We start from the raw sequence: 22,773 nt of genomic DNA, 5'->3' as shown, positions 1-22,773 counted from the left end.
CTGTCCCATTGTGTGCTCCCAGCAGCAGCGAATAAACGTTCCCCGGGCCCCACTTCCCCGCCCCCATCTGGAGTTGTCGGCGTTGTGTGTCCTGGCCACTCTGGGAGGTGCGTTGCGCTGTCTCATTGCCATTTCAATCTGCATTCCCCCGATGGCAGCCTTCGCGGCGGTGCCCCTTTGCGTGCCTGTTTGCCATCTGTGTTTCCTTGGTGAGCTGTCTTCACATCTTTTGCCCAGTGTTGTGTTTTTTTTTTTTTTTTTTTGATGGAGTCTTGCTCTTGTCACCCAGGCTGGAGTGCAGTGGCATGATCTCAGCTTACTGCAACCTCTACCTCCTGCGTTCAAGCAGTTCTCTGCCTCAGCCTCCCAAGTAGCTGGGATTACATTACAGGCGCCCGCCACCACGCCCAGCTGATTTTCTTTTTTTTGAGATGGAATCTCACTCTGTCACCAGGCTGGGACTACAGGTGCCCACCACTATACCCAGCTAATTTTTAAATTTTTGGTAGAGATGGGGTTTCACCATGTTGGCCAGGATAGTCTCAATCTCTTGACCTCGTGATCCGCCCACCTTGGCCTCCCAAAGTGCTGGGATTTACAGGCATGAGCCACCGTTCTCGCCCTAATTTTTATATTTTTAGTAGAGACAGAGTTTTGCTATGTTCGCCAGGCTGGTCTCGAACTCCTGACCTCAGGTGATCCGCCTGCTTTGGCCTCCCAAAGTGCTGGGATTACAGGCATGAGCTACTGCGCCCAGCTATTTTTTTCAATTCTTTAACCGGGCTTTTGTTTTCTTCTGGTTGAGTTTTCAGAGTTTGCTGTGTATTTTGGTTATCATTTGTGACTTGCAAGTATTTTCTTTTGGTCTGGGGCTTGTCTTTCTCGTATGGACCGTGTCTGATTGTTTTTAAGTGCGAGCTTAGCCTCAGAGTCCAGTGCATGAGAGCCTCTGGGTTGGCTGGCCTGCACTGCCTGCACTTGGCCTCTAGTGATGACCCTGGAGGGACTCTGCAGCCGCATACAGGCTGTGCTGGCCCAGCCCAACCTGCTACAGTCTCCAGAGGAAGCTTCAGGGCTTCCTTGCCATGTATTTGCCACACCTATCCTATGCACCAGCCTACTTTTACAGCGGGGGAAACAGCCCAGAGCAGAGAAGCAACTTGCTCTGGTCCCAGGATGAATTTGTGCCCAGCTCAGCCTGTCCCCGGGGCCTCCCTCTTCCCCATCGGGGTCTCATCACTGCCTCCCTCCCTGCCTCTTCTGGGCTCCTGCCAGGGCTCACCTTGCATAGGAACCGCTGGTCTTGCCAAGTCTGAGGGCCGGTCGTGCTGGTGCGGGAACAGCTGGTGTGGCGGATTCGGGCCCTGAGAGGAGCTCAAGTTCATGAGTGTGTCTGGGCTCCTCTTGGCCTCTCAGCAGGCCGTGGGCCCCTCTGGGGACTGCAGTGACTAATGTGTATTTTATGAGCTCTTGGGACAGGATGGGGTTTGTTTGCTTGTGGCATTAAGAATAGATGTGCCTGGCGGGTGGGGATTCCGTCCTTGTTTGCCTGGTTCTGAAAACTGTCTTCATCTCCTCGGTCGGAAGCTGTGGAAGGGCTGTCACTGGGCCTTGGCTCCAGCAGCATCTCTGGGTTAGCCTCACGTGGTGACTGTTTTTCTCTTTCCGTGTTATTGTCTTAGGGGAACGTTAATTATGTACTCCCAAACTGCAGACTTCGCAACAAGGCCTCCACCCAGCAGGAAGCACACAGCTTTGTGGAATCTGGCAGGCCCTGCCTGCCTGGTGCACACTGGCGTGTACGCTGGTGTCCTTCCTGGAAGGGCTAGGCTGGTGGTGAGCCCTTCAGAAAAGGTGTCTGGGCTGGGTGCGGTGGCTCATGCCTGCAACCCCAGCACTTAGAGGGGCCAAAGTGGGAGGGACACTTGAGCCCAGGAGTTTGAGACCGGCCTGGGCAACAGAGTGAGACTTCATCTCTACAAAAAAACATGTAAAAATTAGCCAGGTGTGGTGTCCCATGCCTATAGTCCCAGGTACTCAGGAGACTGAGGCTGGAGGATCACCTGAGCCTGGGAGGTTGAGGCTGCAGTGAGCTATGATCCTACCACTGCACTCCAGCCTGGGCAAGAATCTCACACAAAAAAGAAAGCATACAGAAGTCTGCAGGGTGTGACCAGCCCCTAGGGGGCCTCAGATACTGGGGTGGGAGAGGATGGGCAGCGACCCCCTGGACCTCTGGGGAGAATTAGCCTGCATCCTGGAGCTCGCAGGTTCTGGGGGTGGCCGGGCGGTTGCCGACGCTGCTCTGCCGCCCCACAGGACGTGGCCCAGTGGAACATTGGGAGCCTCCGGACCATCCTGGACATGGTGGAGCGTGAGTGTGGCACCATCATCGAGGGCGTGAACACGCCCTACCTGTACTTCGGCATGTGGAAGACCACCTTCGCTTGGCACACCGAGGACATGGACCTGTATAGCATCAACTACCTGCACTTCGGAGAGCCCAAGTCCTGGTGAGTGTCTGCATGGCCCTGGCTGCCTGCCAAACCGAGAGTCTCTCGGCGGGGGTAGATCACAAGTATGTGACTGGGCGCTGTGGCAGGGGCCCCAGCAGGTGAGGCCGGCAAAGGTCGGGCTGTGATGGCTGGAGATCTTCCGGACCACCTGGGGTCACCCACCAGCTTTGGGGAGGGGGATGTGCACCCCTAGAGCCGAAGCTCCCAGGCCCCTAGAGCTTGTGCTTTGCACCCCAGAGTGCCCCCGCCATTGAGCTGTGAGCAGCCCAGGTGTCCCCATGGCCGGGAGCGTGGTCTTGAGCCTCCCGAGCTGCCCAGGCTGTGCTGCCTCACAGCCAAGTGGAGACGATTCCTGGTGAAGGGACACTGTCCATGCTGCCAGAAGGGGCCTGGCCGGGATGACCCTGCAGCTGCTCCCTTGCAGTCTCCGCCCTGGCACGTCTGGACCAGACCCTGCAGTTAGGAGGGCAGGGCATGGTGCTGCAGTCATGTGTGGAGTGCAGTGGACCTGCCCCTTCCCAGGAGGTGCTGGGTGCAGCATGGGTATGCTGTAGTGGGCTGAGTTCCAGGACCTTCTCCTGGCTCCCTTTGCACGTCCGCAGCGAGGCCGTGTGGGTTTGGGTGTGAATGCACGTGTGTGCGCGCGTGTGACTGTGCATGTGAGTGTGTGAGTATGCACGTGCGTGTGCATGTGTGTGTGCTGCCCTGTGTCACTGGGCTCTGCTTGTGACTGCAGATCCTCCTGGGTGCTCGGCGGGGGTGCCCTGCGCCATCCGCCGAGGGCCACTAGGTGGTGCTCCTGCTCTTCCCGGGGCCGCGCTCACTCATGCCTGGAATCTTCCCAGGCCGTCCTGGCACTGGATGAGGAAGGACGGAGCCTCTGCCTGGAGGGCGCAGGAGCTCCGCCCTGCCTGGCCCTTCGCTGGGTTGGGGTTGTAAGAGGGGGGAGAATGCTCTACCTCTTCCTTTAAAAAAGCACAATGAGCAGGAAGGGGTGAGCTGTGCGCACCCTCACCCGCATCCCGAGCACAGGTGGAGCCCTAGGGGAACGCCCTATAGAGGACCCCGTGTGACTTGGGGCGAAGTGTGTGGCCTCCCAGGGGTGCGTGGGTGGTGGGACGCCCACTGTGTGACCGGGTTTGTGCCTCCATAGGTACCGTCTGCCCTGCTCAGAGAGTCCTTGCTGGGCGGGAGGTGGCAAGCAGCCGGCGAGGGGACCCGGTCAGACAGAAGCAGGGGGTCAGGGACATGGGAGGTGGGGGACCAGCCAGTGAGTCAGACATGAGGATGTCAGTGCCAAGGACCGCAGCACCGGCAGCTCTGTCTCCTGTGAAGGGCCCCGAGAGTTGCTGGCTGTTGCGGGAGCCTGGGCTGGGGCTGCTGTGGGTCAGATGCCAGGGCTGGGGGTGCCTGCTGCCACGTCAGAGGGGCCTCTGCAGGGAGAGTGGACAGTGGCTCCCTGGAGGTGGCAGTTGGTCCTGGCAACAGCCCGTCGGAGGGGCTGACAGGGACACGCCAGGAGCCGAGGGCCTCTCCTGAGCTGGTTCGTCCAGGACACAGTCCCTGAGGACATCCTGCACCTCTCCCCGACTGCCCCTCACTGCCCACCTCCTCTGCTTCACCTGATGCTGCAGGTGTCCAGCTGCCACCCCCATGTCTACCCTTCCCCGCGCCCCGTCGTGGGAGATGGCTCAGGGGAGACACCCAGGGCGAGGCAGTGTTCAGTAGGCAACAGTTCCTCTAGGAAGGGAATTCCAGAAGCACGCTGACCTCGGTCTTGGTTTCTGCCCAGGAAGGGGTGGGAATGGCAGGGATGGGACCTCATGCTGCCCGAGTGTGGCCTGGCATAAGGGGCCTGAGAGGAGCCGCAATGTGGACTCAAGCTGCAGGGCGTGCCCCCCAATCCCCCAGAGCTCCCCACTCGGCCCCACTGTCAGCTCAGCCTGCTTAGCACGCCGGACCCCTTCCCTGCTGTCTCACCAGGGCTGAGGCGGGACCCCAGATGTTCCCACAGCACCCCATGCCTGTCCTTTGGGGCAGGCATAGACCAGGTGACCCCAGCATTAGTGAAGGTCTACTACGGGCCATCAGTCCTCCCCAGCAGATAGCAGGATCCCTGGTCACCCCGTGTCCCAGCTCCCAGCAGGGGCCTGGCACAGAGAGGCTCAGTGACTTGCTGGAGCCTCTGGGATCCTCACTGTGTGCTGTGGGAGCTGACTCCCCCTCTAGGCTGCTCTCCCAACTTGCAGGGGGTGGGGGCAAGGTAGCTGAAACCTGGCCTCTGGTCCCTGGGCTGGGCTTCAGGAAGCTACTGGGGCCCCTGGGAGGTGCTTCCCCCCTCTCCGCTCCTCGGGCCCTTGGGGTTGGTAGGGCTCCCAGCCAGGAGATCACCAAGGCTGCACCCCGTCTGTCTCCTAATTACACCACTCTGCTTGCATCTGCAGCTGCGTAATTGCAACCATTTCAGAGTATTCCGGTGGCATTTTAAAGAAAGCGTCAATGTACTCAGGTTTACAGCGTTTTATTAAACCTTTCTGGGTCTGCTGCTACTTTGGTAGCTTGATTTGTGTGTCAAAGTGACGTGAACAGCCTGGTGTCAATAACAGACAGAAACGTGCTTCAAAAGGCCAGTCTCTGTGGTGCTCTCAGGCAGTGGGGCTAAGAATATCTGAAGCGACTGGATGCCTCAAAATCTCTTTGGCAATGGAGATTGAAACCAGAGCCAGCACCTGCAACTTCCCCCTGCCGGACTTCCCGCAGCCCCTTCCTCACCCAGGCTGGGGGGCCAGAGTGCAGGTGGGTATGGGGAGGGTCCAAGCTTTCCACTTGACCCTGTATTCCAGGGTCTTCCTGGGTGGGGTAGTGGCCTGGGGTCGGTGTCTTGAAGCCCGTGCCCCATAGAAGCCACTGTCCAGGCCACACTCCTTGCCATAGATCAAGACTCTCCTGGGGCCGGGCCTGGTGGCTCATGCCTGTAATCCCAGCACTTTGGGAGGCAGAGGCGGGCGGATCACAAGGTCAGGAGATTGAGACCATCCTGGCTAACACGGTGAAACCCCGTCTCTACTAAAAATGCAAAAAACTAGCCGGGCGAGGTGGCGGGCACCTATAGTCCCAGCTACTCAGGAGGCTGAAGCAGGAGAATGGCGTGAACCCAGGAGGCGGAGCTTGCAGTGAGCGGAGATCACGCCATTGCACTCCAGCCTGGGTGACAGAGCAAGACTCCGTCTCAAAAAAAAAAAAAAAAAGGACTCTCCTGGAACCTGAGGTGGGGATGGTTTAGCTGAGCTGACCCTCCAAGGCCAGTCCTGCGGCTGCTCCCCTCCAGGCCTCCCCTCCCTGACCTGCACTTGTGGCAGCCCCTGCAGGGCCCACCCTTCTGAGCCGCCCAGGCCAGGCACTAAACACAGGCGTCCCCATGAGGTTGAGCACAGTGCCACCAGCGGCATCACATGCTACATGGCTCCTAGAAGAGAGTCCCAGGCTGGGTGGGAGTACGTCGGGTCTTGGCCAGCCCTGGGAGAGTTGCTGGTCCCAGGGTACTTCTGGGCCATTTGGGTTGTGCTGTGTACCCCATAGAAGAGAGTGGAGCGGCCATCCCCCCTCTACAGCCCTGGCCCAAGCTGCCCGGGAAAGTGCCCACTGTTCAGTCCTGTGCACCCACGCGCTGGGCTGGGGTCTGGCCAAGGCTTTGGGTGCCCTTTTGCCCCCAACCCATCAGACACCCTGCAGGGCAGTGTTAGGGGTCTGCAGGGGGCTGTGGGCCACCGCCAAGAGCAGAAGCCTTGGCTCTCACTGCAGCAGGGAAGCCAGATGGGGGAGCAGTGAGTTCCCGGGGCTGCAGGGACTCCCAAGGACGTCATGAGCTGATGGGACGTGGTCAGCTGCTTGCACCTGCTCTGAGGCGGCCAGAGGAAGGCCCTCCTGAGGAGTGCTGCGGGGCCAGCACATGTGCATGGCAGCCACAGAGACCTCTGCTCAGGCTTAGGGGAGGGGGTGTCTCCCAGGCTCTCTCCAGCTCTGCTTGTCAGGAGGGGGGTTATCCTGTACCCGGGTGAAGTCCCCAAGAGCAGCTGGGTGGAGGAACGCTTGTCCTGACTGACCTTGACCTGCCCATGACCCACGGCAGTCTGGAAATCCTCCATTGCACCAGGCGGGATGCAGGTCCCACGCAGTGTCATCTCTGGCTGTTTCCTCAGGGGATATCTCCGCCCACCCCTTCCTGCCTCCGTTTACCTTGGACACACTCTTAGTCTCCTATGCAGGTGCGGGAGGTGGGGGTCTCGGAGCTTGTGCTCCCGTGAAGGGTGCGGAGCCCCCAGTTGCTTTTGGCTGCTATGGGGAGCCAGACCCTGGTTTGGGCTGCTCCCTTTCAAACCAGTGCTCAGCTCTGGCAACGCCGCCCTCATGGGGGCGCTGTGAGCCAGACCCTCCTGAGCACTGAGGGGAGGGCTGCCAGGGAGGCTGGGGAAGAGGGGATTATCAGAGAACTCCAGCAGCCTCCCTTGACCTTTAAGGAGCTGCAAGCTGAGAATTTTCCCTTTTGATTGAGCTGCACCTTGAGTTTTCTCTCTGGCGTTTTCACTCGGGGGAATTTCACAGCATCTTTTCTTCTTGCTGCCAGAGAAACTTGACTCCTAGCAGGCACAGCCGTCTTTTGCTTCATGGGCGTCCCTGGAGGTGTGCACGTGTGCGCGTGTGCATGGGCGCGTGCGTGCACCGAGGAGCCGTGCTCCCGACGCTGGGGGGTGGGGGTGTGGAGAGTGGGTGCCGGGGCTATAGTGGACCCGCCCGGGCTTCCACTACCTGTGGCCGCAGGTGGGTGGAAGGCAGAGCCTGGGGTCGATGGGTCTGTCGCCCACCCAGGCCAAGACAGGCTTTTCTTGGGGTGGAAGCTGCTGGGCTGCTCCCTCGCCCCTCTGCTGCCCTCCTGACTGCCCCTCAGGACTTCCCCGGCCCACCTGCCTCTCAGCTCCGTCTCCTGCTGCAAGCTCTTGCCTGGCGGGGAGACACCTCCCTCCCTCCTGGGCTCCCTCAGCCTGGCTGCAGGTGGTGCTGTTGGGCCCCACGATGGCCTCTGCCCTGTCCCTTGGAGTGGGACCCAGGAGTCTGGTGGGTGATGGAGCCGGCGAGCCCATCCCAGGCACCAGCCTGAAGGCCCACGGGGTAGCGCGCTGGTGCCTGGGGACCCTGGTGTGGGTTTGTGCTGCTGCTGCTGGCGAGCCAACCACTGGGAATTCCAGCTTCTGAGCCCAGGACCTGGGGGGTCCTACCAGCAGTGGGGACCCAGGAGTCCCAGTCTACTGACCCTAAGGCACAGCCCCCGTCAGTGATCCGGGGCACTCCTCCCAGCCGCCTTGCTTTGGCTGGGCCGCCAGAGGTTGGGTGGCTGCAGAAGTAGCTCCGGCAGAGATTGGTGTCCCCATGGGGACGGCAGTCCCCAGTTGCCAGAGCTGAGCAGTGGTTTGAAATGGAGATTGCCTGGAGCCTGACAGCTTCACAGATTGGTTTTAATAACTCAGCTTCCCCACACTGCACCCTGTCACCAGAACAAGATGCAGGAGCGAGATAGTTGCTCCCTCCTCTCCTCCGCCGCCCCAGGCCCAACCCTGGCTAGGGTGCCTAGGGACAGAGTTGCATTGGCAGCTCAGAACCACTGCAGTGCCCGGGGAGGTCAGACTGAGAAGACCCACCAGGCTGATGGGGGCAGCCCGATGTGTGCCTCGCTCCCCGGCAGGGGACCGCAGCCAGGTCTCTTCCCAGCCACACGCACTGAGCCAGGATGCCAGAAATAGAAAAGGAGAAAGCGGTTTAGAACAGAGAGCTCCCACGGAGAGCAGATTGGATCCAGCAGGGAGGCAGAGGGACCCTGGTCATTAGAAAATGATAAAGTGTCAGGAGCCGAGGCAGCTTGCTCAGGACCTGGGTTCCTGCCTTCCAAGGCCTCAGCGCTGCCTCCCTGGCTCACTGAGACCCGCTGCAGTGGCCCCAGCCCATGGTCCCTGGGAGCCGTATCCTTGTAGAGACAGCCGTCTAGCCTGCGTGAGGTTATCTGGGGAGTCTTTTGATGAGGGGGTGTTCCCTCTCTGCAGAAAGAACCTCTTTTTGAGAGAAGACAGTTGTCACAAGCAAGTGAGGCCCCCAGGCCCAGTGCCCAGGCCAGCTGCTACCCCTGACTAGTAGTTACCACCAGCCCAGACCAGCTGCTACCCCCCAGCAGCGCTCAGCACCAGCCCAGACCAGCCGCTCCCCGCCAGCAGTGCTCAGCACCAGCCCAGGGGCCCAGTGTCCTGGCTGACTGGCCCTGGGTCCACATGGGTTACCATGTGGCCAGGCACACCTGGTGCCCAGCTTCCCTGTTTGAGGAGCGTGACCGTGGGCAGGCAGGAAGCTCCCTTGTGGTCACCTGTCCCAATCCTCTGCTTCTGATGGTGACTGTGGCCACAGCATCAGTGCAGCGGTTCTTTATTTCTGTGTGTGCCTGACCACATGCCTGAAAATGTGTGTGAGTGGGTCTGAGTGACCAGCTCAGCTCTCCTAGCTTTATTTTATTTTACATGGAGTCCTGCTGTGTCACCCAGGCTGGAGTGCAGTGGTGTGATCATAGCTCACTGCAACCTCCACCTCCTGGGCTCAGGTGGTCCTCCTGCCTCAGCCTCCTAAGTAGCTGGGACCACTGGCACATGCTACCACAACTGGCAAATTTTAAAATTTTTTTGTAGAGACGGGGTCTCCCCATGTTGCCTGGGCTGGTCTGGAACTCCTGGGATCAAATAGTGCTCCTGCCTCGGCCTCCCAAAGTATTGGGATTGCAGGTGTGAGCCCAACCCTTTCCCAGTTTTAAAACTGGAAGTCCCGTATCTTGGAACCTGCTCAGATCCAGTGAACTGTGATGCTCAATTCCCCGAGAGCAAGAGCAAGAAAGAAAGTGTGTGTGTATGTGTAGGTACACATGTGCATGTGTTAGAGAAACAAGGGTCTCCGGTCACATAGGTTGTCTGGGAGGGAGTCTGGCCCCCTGGGACTATGCCCAGAAGATGAGACTTGGGATTCTGCTGGACAACTGAGAGCTGGACTAAGTGGGTAACACTTAGCTGCAAGAACCCGGGCCAGGAACTGAGCTGCCAGCAGGGCATTGCAGCCATGCGGCCTGGAGCGTGGCGTGTGGTGCTGTGCTTGGATAAGTGGTCCAGGCTACGGCCAGGAGGGCCAGCACATGGGAGCTATGGATGGCAGCTGTGTTTTCCCTGGCCTGTTCTCCTCCCGGGCCCTCATCATCAAGCCCTCTGCCTTGTTCTTGTCACCACCACTCTGTCAGCCTGACGCCATCAGCCCAGACCTGCTTATCAAGATTGGGGAGTGAATTGAGCACCAGAAGCTGGCTTTGGCTTTCAAAAAATTAACTCCTGATGCTGCAAAGACCTTTGAGCCTCACACTGGGGCGTCCACAGCAAGGCTGGGATTGCATCTGTGTGCCTGGCGCGTGGGGCACAGGTGCCAGAATCACAGCCCCTCCCGCTGACCTGATCAGCCTCCTACCAACCTCACTCCTATTAAGCAATCACAGCCCAATCGTGCCCCCAGGACAGGCAGGGCCCTCAGCTGTGTCTCGTGATGGTGTCCCCAAGGACTGGGAGAACACCTCTGGGCCAGGGTGACTGGGAAACCCAGGGCACATGGGGCCACTCACTGGGGCTCCCGCCATACCTGTTGGTGGGATCTGTCCCAGCAGGCTGGCTCCTGGCTCTTGCTGAGAGCTGGCAGGGACAGATACAGAGACACTTGGTGTTTGTTCAGGGACGACAGAGCAATTTTCATATCGCCTTTTGCTGTGTGAAAGTCGCACTCCAAGCCGTGCTGCTGAGTCGGGGACTTCCCGGTGTTCAGATGGTCAGTTGCCCTGCTGTGCGTCTGGACAGCAGGCACCGTTGCCCATGGATTTGGGAAACTGGCTTCTTGGTGAGCAGAGGTGGTGGCCATGATGGGGGCCGGGAGGGCACCCCGCAGCAGGCGAGTGTCGGGCGGTGGCCGTGGTGGGGGCCGGGAGGGCGCCCCGCAGCAGGCCAGTGTCGGGCGGGTCCCTCTTCTCATTCTCATCCCAGGCTTGTGCTTGTGTTTTTCGTCCACTTTTGGTGAGGTATTCTTCCCCTTTCTGTCTCTTTAAATAGATCTTTATTAGACCTGTTTTTGAGTTACTGAAGAAGTGGGAAGGTAGTAAGCACAGAGCTCCCCACCGGGCTCCCTGTTAGGAGCATGTTCTGTCAGGGTGGCACACTTATGGTCATTGATGGACCCCACTGATGCGCTATTAACTAAGATCCATGCTCCAGATTTCCTCTGTCTTCCCCCGTTGTCTTTTCTGTCCCCTGGACCCATCCGGGTCCCACGTGATGTTGTTCCGTCTCCGTAGGGCCCTGGGCTATGACAGTGTGTTCGATGCCCTGGACAGTGTTGAAGGGGGGCTGGCCAGGGGGTTTATAGAACGTCCCCTAATCCACATGTCCCCTAATCAGCATGTCTGATGTTTTTCTTGTGATTAGACTAGGGTGATGGGTTTTACAGAGGAAGACCACAGGGGTGAAGGACAAGGGTCAAAGGTGCAGCCGTCAGCATGACGTCATTGCTGGTGTTGGCCCTGGTCCCCCGGCTTGGGTATGGATGTCCAGTGTCTCCACTGCAGAGTGGCACTTTCCTCCCTTTCCATGCTGTCGTCTTTGAATGTCGGGCCCACCTGGATCATCTCTGGATCATCTCCCCCCCTTTTTTTTTTTTTTTTTTTTTTGTTTTGAGATGGAGTCTCACTCTGTTGCCTAGGCTGGAGTGCCGTGGTATGATCTCGGCTCACCGCAACCTCCACCTCCCGGGTTCAGGTGATTCTCCTGCCTCGGCCTCGCGAGTACCTGAGATTACAGGTGCGCGCCGCCACGTTTGGCTGATTTTTGTATTTTTAGGAGAGGTGGGGTTTCACCATGTTGTCCAGGCTGGTCTGGAATTCCTGACATCAGGTAATCTGCCCGCCTCGGCCTCACAAAGTGCTGGGATTACAGACGTGTGTCACTATGCCCGGCCACCTCCCTTTCTTAAGGTTAAGAAATGATGGGGACCTTTATCACATCTTCGAGGTCCTCACGGCAGCAGCACGAGGCATGTGTCACACTAGGAGTGTGGGAGCCCTGGGGCGGGGAGTCCTGGGGTATCTAGAGCTCTGCCTGTCCCAGGGCTTCCCTTTTGTAGGCATTCTTGCTGTGAAACATGATTTGGTACAGAAATGGATATAAAGTATGTAAGTACTGGATATATATATATATGCGCACGTGTGTGTGTGCACGCGTTAGCAAATGACTCTGTGGCTGTCCCCTGTGTACCCCGATGTCAGGACACGGCCCCCACCTGTGCCTCCTTTTCCCAGCCCCCTCTGCATGCTGTGGTGGCGGCTTCTTCCCGGCTCTGCTGGCGGCGCCCTTGCCTCTCCCCTTTGCCAGGCCGTGTGTGCTTGTGGCCCGGGCAGTGAAGCTGTGTGTTGGCTACATTGGAAGGTCTTACAAATGGGCTGATTTCCTTGCCTTTCTGCTCGGTGGTCTGTGTGTAAGATTCGTCTGGCTGTGTGTGGTGGCCGCGCACTCATTGTCACGGCTGTGCAATTCCCCACTGTATGGCTGGACTTCAGTCGACTTCTCCATTCTGCCGTGGACGGACGTTTGCACTGTTGCCAGCATAAGGCTCCTGCGAAAGACCTACCATCTCTTCACCTGCTGCTCGTGTGAGAAATTCGTTTGGATCGTCAGCCTTGCTGTCCATCACTGTGGCTGGGGCTGCGTTTCTCATGTTCTGTTCCTCGTGCGACAGCTTTGCCTGGAGTAACCCTTTGACTTGTGCCCTGGCTCCACGTCCTTGTTCGGACAAGGCACAGATTGAGGAGACGTCTGACCTGCCCTTGAAGCGTTGCCCTGTGGGATCAGGAGGGCGGCAGGTCCTGGGAGTAGGTGCCAGGACGTTGTGCTGCCTTAAGGACAGGGTGTGTCCCAGTTGGTGAGGGTGGCCTGGGTGAGGAAGGTCTGGGTGAGGAGGGACCCGTTTCTAATGGAGTCACCATATTAAGCCCTGCTTAGCCAAACTTGAAGGTGACAGTTTGTTGTGGGAGATGGAGATGGTGCAGGGATGCAGGGACCGAGGCCAGCGTGTGTGGTGTCCAAGGTCACCCTGGGTGCTGCTGTGCAGATGAGGGAAGAGGGATTGATGGGCTGCTTAAGGGGCCATGTCTGAGGGCAGGGCCCACCACTTCTGCCCACACCTCATTGGCCAGCACCCAATCACGTGACCACACCTTGCATCAAGGGAGCCTGGGAAATGTAGTCTGACCACGTGTCCAGCTGGGAAAGGGCGGGTAAGCCTTCTCTTTCCTGCCATGTGTGCCCTGCAGGGTCTCAGCCAACAGGGTCTCAAGGTTGAAGAGATGGGTCTGCTCAAGCCCTGACAGAGTTTTTATGCCTGCTCAGGGCCCAGCATGAGCTGCGTCAGGAGCAGAAGCCATTGGGAAGGGCCTTTGGTGTGGCTGGGCAGCCAGACACCCCACGCCTAACCCCCAGAGCAGTGCCAGGCCTAGGAGCCCTTGGGATGGAGGCAGGGAGACCGGGGGTCTCTGAGGACTGAGGGAGGAGGGGAGCCTGGTGAGGGGAGGACGAATGACCAGCTCAGGAGCAGGGGCATGAGGGGGGCACAGAAGATTCCTAAGTAGGGGAGCTACTACTCTTGGCCATGTTCCAGGAGAATGGAGTGGTTGTGGGAGCGGGCTGTCGGGCCAGGGCCTGGGTGTGGTGGGAGCCAGCGCTGGCTCTGGACCTTGCAGGGGCCGCCTTAGCCTCACACTGTCTGACCAGCCCCTGCCCCACGTCATGTGCTGAGTCCTGAATGCTGCCCCTTACTCACCCGCTGGCTTGGTCTGGCAGGAGCAGATGGCCTTCATTTTGGAGTCTTTTGTTCAAAGCAGGCGCTTCGGGTTGGAGTGGCAGTGCACACGCTGGCTCGTGTTGCTTGTGAGGCCGCAGGATTTTTGCTTTAGGGAGGCAGGAGCCAAACAAACCCGGCGCCTGCTTCTAGGCTGTGGCGTGCCAGGCGAGTCACCGGCATCCTGTCCCTGCCCACCACTTTAAAAAACTGTTAGTTCTGTTTGAAATGTCATCACTGGGCGTGAATTCCCATCTTCAGATAATCCCGCCAGGCACTGTTTGGATGAGGAGTTTATTCAGGCTGTGGGGGTCTGTGTGCGCCCACGGGTCCCTCCTACCGCAGCCAGTAAGGCTGGCCCTGACCCGGAGTCGCCCGCCCACCCGGTCTCCGTAGGCATCAGAGGTTTGGGTTCTGAGTGCAGGGCCTAGTTTCCATGGCAAATTTCTCTCCCTTCAGCAAGGCTGGTGCCGGCGGGGTTCGGCTCCCCAGAAGGGAGATGGCTGCAAATCTGCGGGAGGAGAGAGTTTTCGTTATCTTTGCTTAAAAATTGGGCAGCACACAGCTTCCTCCCCTCCATACTCGCCAGCAGCAGGGGACAGGAGCGCTGGCTGCCTTCCGATGAAACGGGGCGGGCGCAGGATGGGGCCGATGACAGCGATGCTAATGGCTCTCATTCAGTAGCCTCCTGCCGAGGGCTCGGGTCGCCTGCTCTCCCTGACCTGATTGCGAGCCGAGCAGACTTAACCTGTGCGTGAGCCAAACCGTCTCGGAGGTCCAGAGCCTAGCCCCAGTCCCCGAGGCCCAGGGAGGGACCCGATATCTTCCTGCGGCCTCTGCCTGTGGTGGGCACAGGCTAAGGCTTAGGTCATAGAAGCAGAAGTGTGTATTCCCATGGCCGTCGGCCTGTGTGTCAGACAGTTTCACTCCCGTGCTCTCCAAAGCTGGTCCCATCATTAAGTGCGCCATTTAGGATGCCCCGGGCCATCTGGGTCACCGGGGCCTGGCTGTCACCGTGTTTCCTCATGAGGTTCAGTGGGTGCTGTGTGTCTGTGGACGCCGGTGGTGAAATAAATGTAAGCCTAGAGGCATCAGTGCATTTTAATAGATGGGAGCCTCCACAGCCTGCAGGTGTCCAGACCGCACTCTGCACACAAAGACTCAGACTCCCACCAGCGCCTCACGCCCCACTGCCTCTCCGGGATGCCTGCGTGTGGCTCACTCCTGCCATGGGTGCATCGGCCTGGTGCCCAACTGGCCTTCTGCAGAGCTTGGTGCCAGAGCAGCTTCTCAAATTCTCTGCTGCCTCCTCCCCACAGCCTTTCAGGGCCTCAGAGCTGCCACCAGTCCAGCACCTCCTTGGGCCCGTGTCGAGGCCCCATGGGGCTGGGCTCATGTGGGTGCTGATCTTGGCTGGGTGATCCCTCACTGCTCTGGACAAAAGGGAGCCATGGGCCGGGCACGGTGGCTCATGCCTGTAATCCTAGCACTTTGGGAGGCCAAGGTGGGCGGATCACCTGAGGTTGGAGTTTGAGACCAGCCTGACCAACGTGCTGAAACCCTGTCTCTACTGTAAATACAAAACTTAGCTGGACGTGGTGGTGGGCACCTGTAGTCCCAGCTACTCGGGAGGCTGAGGCAAGAGAATCACTTGAACCTGGGAAGTAGAGGTTGCAGTGAGCCGAGATTGCCCCACTGCACTCCAGCCTGGGTGACAAGACCCCACCCAGGTCGAGTAACGCTGGAGGAGGGCCGTGGGTCTGGGCATGGTGGGGGCTGCCTCCTGGTTGTTGATGAGCAGAAATTCAGGCCGGTTTGACAGCGGGCACTTGAGGGAGGTTGCTGTGTGCCAATGGCCCTGTGTCCCTGGCACTGTGTCCAAACCTGACAGCCACCACTCTGTCGCTGGGCACCTGCCCTGCATGCCCTCCCCTGTGACGGGCACTCCCACAGCTTTCCTGGCAAGGCTGCAGGAAAAACATCGCAAACAACTTGCACATGACTTTGCATTTTTGGCCTTGTCATATAATAAAAGTAATTTGTGGGCCTAAAATAAATCAGGGCTGGGGATCAGATGCCTCCAATCCGGCCTTTAATTGCAGGCACGACACGGCTTGCCTCGGGCAGTCTGCTCCTAATTAAAGTGGGTTGGTGGTGTGTGAAGTTTGCACGGTTCCTCGGGGTGCTGACCCAGCCCAGGTTCCTGAGGGCCAGTGTGGTGACACCTCGTGGCCTGGGAGAGCAGGGCGGGCCACCCACGGCACCGTGCCAGGAATGAGGTCTTCTGGCTGGCCCTGCAAGAGCTGAGAGCTCTGTGTCTCCTCCCACCTGCGGCTCCTGTTTGTCTGGCATTGCTGTGGGTGGCTCTCCCCATCCGAGGCTCCCCATCTTCCCTGAGCCAGCGCTCCCAGGACTCTGTTGGTCTCCTGTGTGTCTCAATAAAAATGTCATTATTTGAAATCATTGACACTGCTGGTTTAAGATACCAAATTCCATCATCTATTGTCCTGTAAAACGATCCATTAAAGATAAAGCCGCTGCAGCTCAATAAGGCTGTTTCCTGGGAACAAACCTCCCTGGTCCCTGGCAGATCCTATCTCCCGAGCAAGTGTTAGTATCTGTCACATAAAGGGGCCCCTGTGCTGGGGACAAATGAGGGAGGTGGCCTCTCCCCAGGACAAGGTTCCATGGAAGAGGATTTTTCCAGTAGAAATAGGCAGGCTGGCTGATGCCTGTAATTCCAGAGGTTTGGGTGACTGAGGCCGGAGGATTGCTTGAGCCAGCCATTGGAGCTCGAGACCAGCCTGGGCAACGTTGCAAGACTCCATCTCTACAAAAAAAGAAGAAAAAATTAGGTGTGGTGGTGCACACCTGTCATCTTTCAGCTACATGGGAGGTTGAGGAGGGAATATTGCTCGAGCCTGAGAATTTGAGGCTGCAGCAAAGACCCTGTCTCAAAAAAAAAAAAAAAAAGGAAGGAAGAAATAGGGTAGCTTTCCATGAGACATAGGAGGAGTTCTGTCGCCGCCTCGGGAGGAGCTGTGCAGCCCAGGCCTGGCTCCATTTCTGCAGCGTGGGTGTCTGGGGGAACAGGGCCGGCCCGGCAGAATGCCAGGGCTAGAGCCTTCCCCATGGGACCTACACCTGCTCTGGGACTTCCATTTCTTCTGTGAGTCTTTGGGAAAGGGTCTCACTCTTCCTTTTCCCGCCCTCTGTCCGGTCCCCTGTGATCTCTCCCTCCCAACAGGCTGGGGTTGGTGACAGCTCCTCTCCCTCTCTCTCCGCCGGGATACGGGACCTCAGTGTTCTTGGCAGTTCCCGGGTTGTCTGTGTGTCCTGGCCTGTGGATCCACTCCCTTGCCTGCGCAGGTGTTTTTTCTAACATCTTCATCTTGCCAGACTGATCTGTGGGGTGGTCACCTGTCCTGGGCGACCCGTCTTCCTGGGGTGGCCGTTGGTAGCATACTTTTCCTGCTTCTCGTGCCTGTGTGGTGAGCTCTGGCACCTGCCCTTCCTTCCGCCCGTCCCCATGCACTGTTGCAGGGGTGTGGAGGGGTTTTACCCAGGTGGGTGCCAGCTTCCCAGGTCAGAGCCTGTGAGTACAGCAGGTAAGCACGCTACCAGGTCTGTGTGTGACCTTGTTTGTGGTGAAAATTCCTGCTCCTCCACCCTAGACGAGGGACAGGTTTACCCTAGTGGGTTTAGACTGTTCTGTTAATGTTCTTTCTGCTGTAGAGGAAACCCTCTTTTTGTTTATTTTTTTTTTTTTAATTCTGCCACCTCGCTGGGCTGTGTTTAATTCTATAGTTTTACCAGTTTGTTTGCTTAGATTTCCTAAGTAGAAACTTATGTTGTAATTAAACTTTTCTTTTTTTCTTTTCCTTTTTTTTTTTTTTAAGAGACAGGGTCTCCCTCTGTTGCCCAGGCTGGAGTGCATGCAGTGGTGTAGTCATGGCTCACTGCAGCCTCAACCTCCTGGACTCAAGTGATCCTCCTGCCTCAGCATCCTGAGGAGCTGGGAACACAGGCATGCACCATCACACCTTGTTTAGATGTTTATATTATGATTTTAAGAAGTTTGGGCCAGGCGCGGTGGCTCAAGCCTGTAATCCCAGCACTTTGGGAGGCCGAGATGGGCGGATCATGAGGTCAGGAGATCGAGACCATCCTGGCTAACATGGTGAAACCCCGTCTCTACTAAAAAATACAAAAAAACTAGCCAGGTGAGGTGGCGGGCGCCTGTAGTCCCAGCTACTCGGGAGGCTGAGGCAGGAGAATGGCGTGAACCCGGGAGGCGGAGCTTGCAGTGAGCTGAGATCCGGCCACTGCACTCCAGCCTGGGCGACAGTGCAAGACTCTGTCTCAAAAAAAAAAAAAAGAAGTTTGTATTATCCCTTCTGCTTGTTAAACTGTTTGTCTTTTTCTTGATGTATCACATTGGCAGTGTGATGCGTGCTGTGATGACGGGCAGATTATGTCCTCTCCTGCCTCGCCGTGAAGGTGATAGTGGGAGAGTCCCTGTTAGTCCTGGTTGCCTGAGAATTTTGTACCGAATGCTTTGGAATTTTCGATAGATACTAATTTTTGGAATGTCTCTGCAACCTTGGTGATAAACTCTTCTTGGTCTTGCCATAGCCTACTGTGCTTGACTCACTAATATTGTGTTTAGGATTTTTACATCCAGGTGGGACTGACTGACCATTTTCTTGTGTGTTCTTTGTTGGTGATAGGGTTTCCCATTCGTTCATTTATTCATCCATTGGGAAAATATGCCAGATGCGGAAAACGAGCTCAGTAACATCAGATCTTCCCTGCTGCTTGCCAGCCGTGTGTGTACATGAGCACTGTCCCTTTTGATGAAGGTTATTGGGTAGGATTCATTAAAACCACCTGGGCCTGGTGCCTTTTCCAGAGAGGATGTCTGTGACCTGGTCTCTTCAGGGTTTCTGGTGGGGCCTGTGTTAACTTGGTGGACACCCTGGACTCCACAACACTGAAGACACTCCGAAGAGCCAAGTGCGTCTGTGGCACTGAGCCCAGCAGCTCAGGCAGGGACTGTGGCTCGCTGGTCCTTGTGTCCTCAGTGTGGTGAACAGGTCCTCAGTTTCCTGTGAACAGCTTTGTTTGAGGTGTAATTTCCATAGCATACATGGAAGGCGCTTGGAGAACTTGGCCATTTTCGTGGACGGAGTTGACATGGTGCAGCACAGTGCCACCGCACAGGCCTGTGCATCCTTGGCCTAGTCACCTGTGGCTCTGAGGAGTAGAGCAGAGGAGCCGCCCTGGCCTGGCTCGTCTTCAGCTAGCTCCGGGACTGCATGTCGGCTGAGGGGCTTGCATGGGTGTGGGGCTGAGACAGCAGCTCTCTGTTGGGTCTCACAGGAAGCCCACCCTGTAGCCGGCTTGTTCTCCTTCCCAGCCTGTGCCAGCCACAGGGCAGTGGGCCAGAGCCATCTTGCTGGGTCGCAGGCCAGGGCCACTGTAGGGCTTTGTTGCAAGGGTGGCGATCACCATGGCTTTTCTGTTCTGCTTGCCACTTGGGGTCCTGGGGGCGCCGCTGGCATTTGGATCTGCCATGGCCTTCCTGAGCTTGCGTGGGCGGCTCACTCTGCCAGGTGGCCTCTGTCCAACCTGACACCTGGTCTCGGGTACTTGCAGCATGGTGTGCACGGGCTCTGCCTCCCTGGTTCTGTGTCTGTGATGATAGCGCATTAAATGGCGAGGGCCCGTCTGCCCAGGCCTGTGCAGACACTGTGAAATTAACTTCCTCACCCTCCAGCACACGTTGGGCTGCGCCGACATCTCTGAAGGGCTCCCGGTCGGACCCCCGCTCTTGGCACACGTACCTCGGCGGTGGGGGCGGGGAGCGGGGGACAGGGAGGAGAGCGTTTTCATCCCTGACACCTAGTTTCCGAGAGCCTCCGCTGGCAGGAGCTGTCAGGCTGGGCCGTGGAATGGATTCCAAGTGCCACTGTCACCTGGGAGAAAGGTGCACGAATCTTAAAAGAAAACCTTCCACTGTGATGTCTCGTCTCCTGGTTCGGAGCCATCCACAGGGACCGAGCAAGATGGTACCAGGCAGGGGCCACTGCCAGAGGTGAGGGGCCACAGAGCCCTGGCTTGAGAACCTCCAAGGAGCCCATTCCCCTTGCAGCAGGAGGGAGAGGGCGCCGGGAGTTACCTGGTCGTTGTGGAAGGGCCGCCCAGGTAGGGAGCCTGGGGCAGCTGGTAGGTGTGGTGGGGACATGTGTGGCTGGCGCCAGCATTACACCCCTCATCTAGAGACTTTGCCCGATCTCAGGTTTCCTGCCTGGTCTGAGAGGCAGTGGCCCTGCTGGCATTGCCTGCCCATGGCTGGGGGAGGCAGAGGCTGTGAGGGGGGCAGGATATTGGACCCCCACCCCCTCCGCCTCGGGTTCCGAGGCCAGGTGCGGTGTGCTTCGGCCGTGGCAGGCAGGGTGTTTGGGGGTGCTGGGGCATCAGCTAGGCGGGCAGTGCCCACAGGTGAAGCAGGCAGGTGAAGCAGGCAGGTGAAGCAGGCAGCCCCACCATGCAGCATCACCCAGCCCAGGAGGAGCCACAGCACCTGCTTCGCAGAGCCCAGTGAGGGCCATGCTTTTATGGAGCCAGATAGGGCTCTGTGAGATGGCACCCAGGGGTGGCCTGGGCCGTGCGGCCCCAAGCCCGTCTGCTCACCATTGTCGTAGCTAAGGGCTCCCGGGCAGGTCCCGGCTGCCCAGGACGGCCTGTGTTCCCTTTCCTGACACACTCATTTAATTTTTAACTCAAAGGCATTTGCTTATTTATTTTCATTGTTCTTGAAATAATTCTAAGCCATTAGAGGGGAAAATTATATTCAAAAATGCTGTTTCACACTTTATTTGTTTGATGATTTAGAGCGATAGAAAATAGCACATTTGCTGGCTTTTATAGTCTGGTAATTATTCACATCCATCAAGCCATTCCGGGGGAATAAACAAAACACCAAGAAAATTACACTATTAATAGCATCCTCTGCAGCGGACGGGAAGACTCTTCCCCGGGCCGGGTGGCGGCGAGATGACAGCGGCCCGTTCCCTGGCTGGAGGTGAGCACCTGCCTGCAGAGAACGCCTTTGCTTTGATTCCCTGGCTCTGGCTCCGGCTCCAGCTCCAGCTTCAGCTTCATCTCATGAGCTGCCTGCCGTCCATCCCCTCCTCTGCACGGCCGGGGGCTTCTGCTGGGGCCCTTGGCAAAGCTTCGCCCACCCCTCGCCAGGAGCCCCTGGGGAACTGCACAAGCAGAAGCAAGGCTGTCAGGGCCCGGGACAGCTCTGCCACCTTCCCGGACAGGCCTGATCTCAGCACACTGGCTGAGCCTGGTGGGGCGTCCCCACCCTCTGGCCTCCGCACTGAAACAGAAACATGCGGCTCGTTGCTGCCCACGTCGGGGCCCGGTCCTTGCTGCAACCCTGACCTCCCGTGTGACTGGCATCTTTGGACACTGGTCAGACTCGTGCGTGTCAGGCCGCAGGGCTCAACCTCAGTCGCTCTCTGCTTGTGGGTCCCAGCCCCTGAGAGGTGCCTGGCCCCACTCTTGTCTGTGGGTGGCTTTGAGGCTTTTAGCTTTGCCTTTCTTGGGTGGCAGTAAGTGTAAGGTTGGTGACATTCACTACTCAAAGCACCTCAAAGTGTAAAAGAGAAACCTGGGAAGGCAGAGGGTCCGGGGGCAGCTCCCCTGCCGGTGCCTGCACACCCACCTTCCCTGCGGCAGGGTGTCCTTCCTTCCGGAACTCGTGTCCTTGTTGGTGGGTCACTGTGCCGCCTCACATGTGTCTTCCCACGGGTCTAGGAGCTGGTGCACTGCTGGGCCATCGTCTTGTTTGTTCACCATCGTGTGACCTCGTGTGTCTCGTGTCCCCGGCTCCAGGGGGGCCACATCCTGGTGTCTGTCTCTCCTATTGTTTTATTTTCTCACCCTTGCTGCTTTGGCTTGCACACGACTGACTGTCCAAAAGGGCGTCCGATGCCTGGGTTTCTTTCTTGGCCTGCCGGTCACCACCACGTGTGGCTCTTACGGAGCTTGTGGAGCCCTCCGCGGCCAGCACCAGGCACCAGGAGTGGTTACCAGGTAGATGGCTCCAGAGCCCAGGCTGGAGACGCGGAGCTGAGTTTCTTTGACTTTGTGGTTTACCGTCTTCCAGAAAGGCTTGTATAGAGCGTTTTAGAACAGAGGGAGTGGGTGCAGGGGGCAGGCAGGCAGGGCTTTGAGAACATGGAGATGGAGACCCTGCAGGGGGTGCTATGGACAGAGGTGCAGAGAAATGGCGATGCCTGGGTCCTAGGTCCTGGGTCCCATGTCCCGGTCGATGTGAGTCCTCAGAGGGGCACTTGCTTATTGCATTTGCCCTGATTTAGAACCAGATTCCTCCAGGAAAGGCCAGGGGTACCTGAGGCACCTGTACAGGCCGCCCCTCCCTCCCAAAGGTTCCCCTGGCAGCCTCCTCAACGGCACTGTCTTCAGCCCCCGCCCAGACACCCCAAGGTGCCTGCTCCGTGCTCGGAGAGCTTCGCTTGCTGGAAGAATCCTCACTGCACTGAGCTAAGTCTCCCATCCCCTTAACATTTCTGACTCTGCCCTCCGAAGCCCTGTGGCCTGTTCTGCCTTGCACAGACCCACCAGGTTCCAGGAGTTGCTCTTCCTGGTTCCTTTGTCTTGACCTCTGCAGCTTCTTCCAGCAATCCCTGTGCGCTGGGCCACAGACCCTCCGCACCCTGCCTCTGGCTTAGGGAGAGCTGATGGCTGCAGAGGGCCAGCCACCCACAGCCCCAGTCCTGGGGATGTGCTCTGAAGATGCCAGAAAGGAGGGACACGTGCGCTGACCTGGCCTCCAGGGCTCTAGCGGGTGAGAAGTGGCCAGCCCTTGCGGGGGCCCGGGGAGGTTGATGGAGTCAGAGGACAGAGGCTGGTGTGGGGGCCTTTGTGTCAGCAGGAGGTGGTGCTGGCATGGGGGAGGGAGAGGAGGGAGAGAATGCTGGGGGCTTGTGGGCAGGGCCCGTGCAGGACATGGAGCCAGTAGCATCTCAGAGCTGGACGGAAGAGGAAGGCTGGGAGCAGGCCCACCTAGGGACCAGTGGCCCCTGCACGGGAGCCAGAGGGCCTGGGCAGCCGTCTGTCCAGAAAGCATGCAAGAGCCCCATGCTACCCGGGCACACAGGGCTGTCGTGTCCAGAAAGAGACCTCTTGGGGTCGCAGGCAGGCAAAGCTGATTGATTTTAGCCATGAAGTTTGGCCTTGCGATGGGAACCGAGCTCCCAGGGAGCGAGACAAACTG

General features: G+C 58.1%; 1 protein-coding gene across 1 annotated transcript in view; it reads left to right on the top strand.

The window, feature by feature from the left end:
• KDM4B (lysine demethylase 4B) overlaps positions 1-22,773 on the top strand; it is a 137,955-nt gene that overhangs the window by 27,764 nt on the left and 87,418 nt on the right. The window contains 1 exon segment of the mRNA XM_017847185.1: positions 2,320-2,513. Within this exon segment, the coding sequence (XP_017702674.1) occupies positions 2,320-2,513 (194 nt within the window).

The sequence above is a fragment of the Rhinopithecus bieti genome, unplaced genomic scaffold (assembly GCF_001698545.2).
Source record: "Rhinopithecus bieti isolate Rb0 unplaced genomic scaffold, ASM169854v2 scaffold_28055, whole genome shotgun sequence".
Taxonomy (NCBI): domain Eukaryota; kingdom Metazoa; phylum Chordata; class Mammalia; order Primates; family Cercopithecidae; genus Rhinopithecus; species Rhinopithecus bieti.
This window is presented reverse-complemented; position numbering and strand designations above follow the sequence as displayed.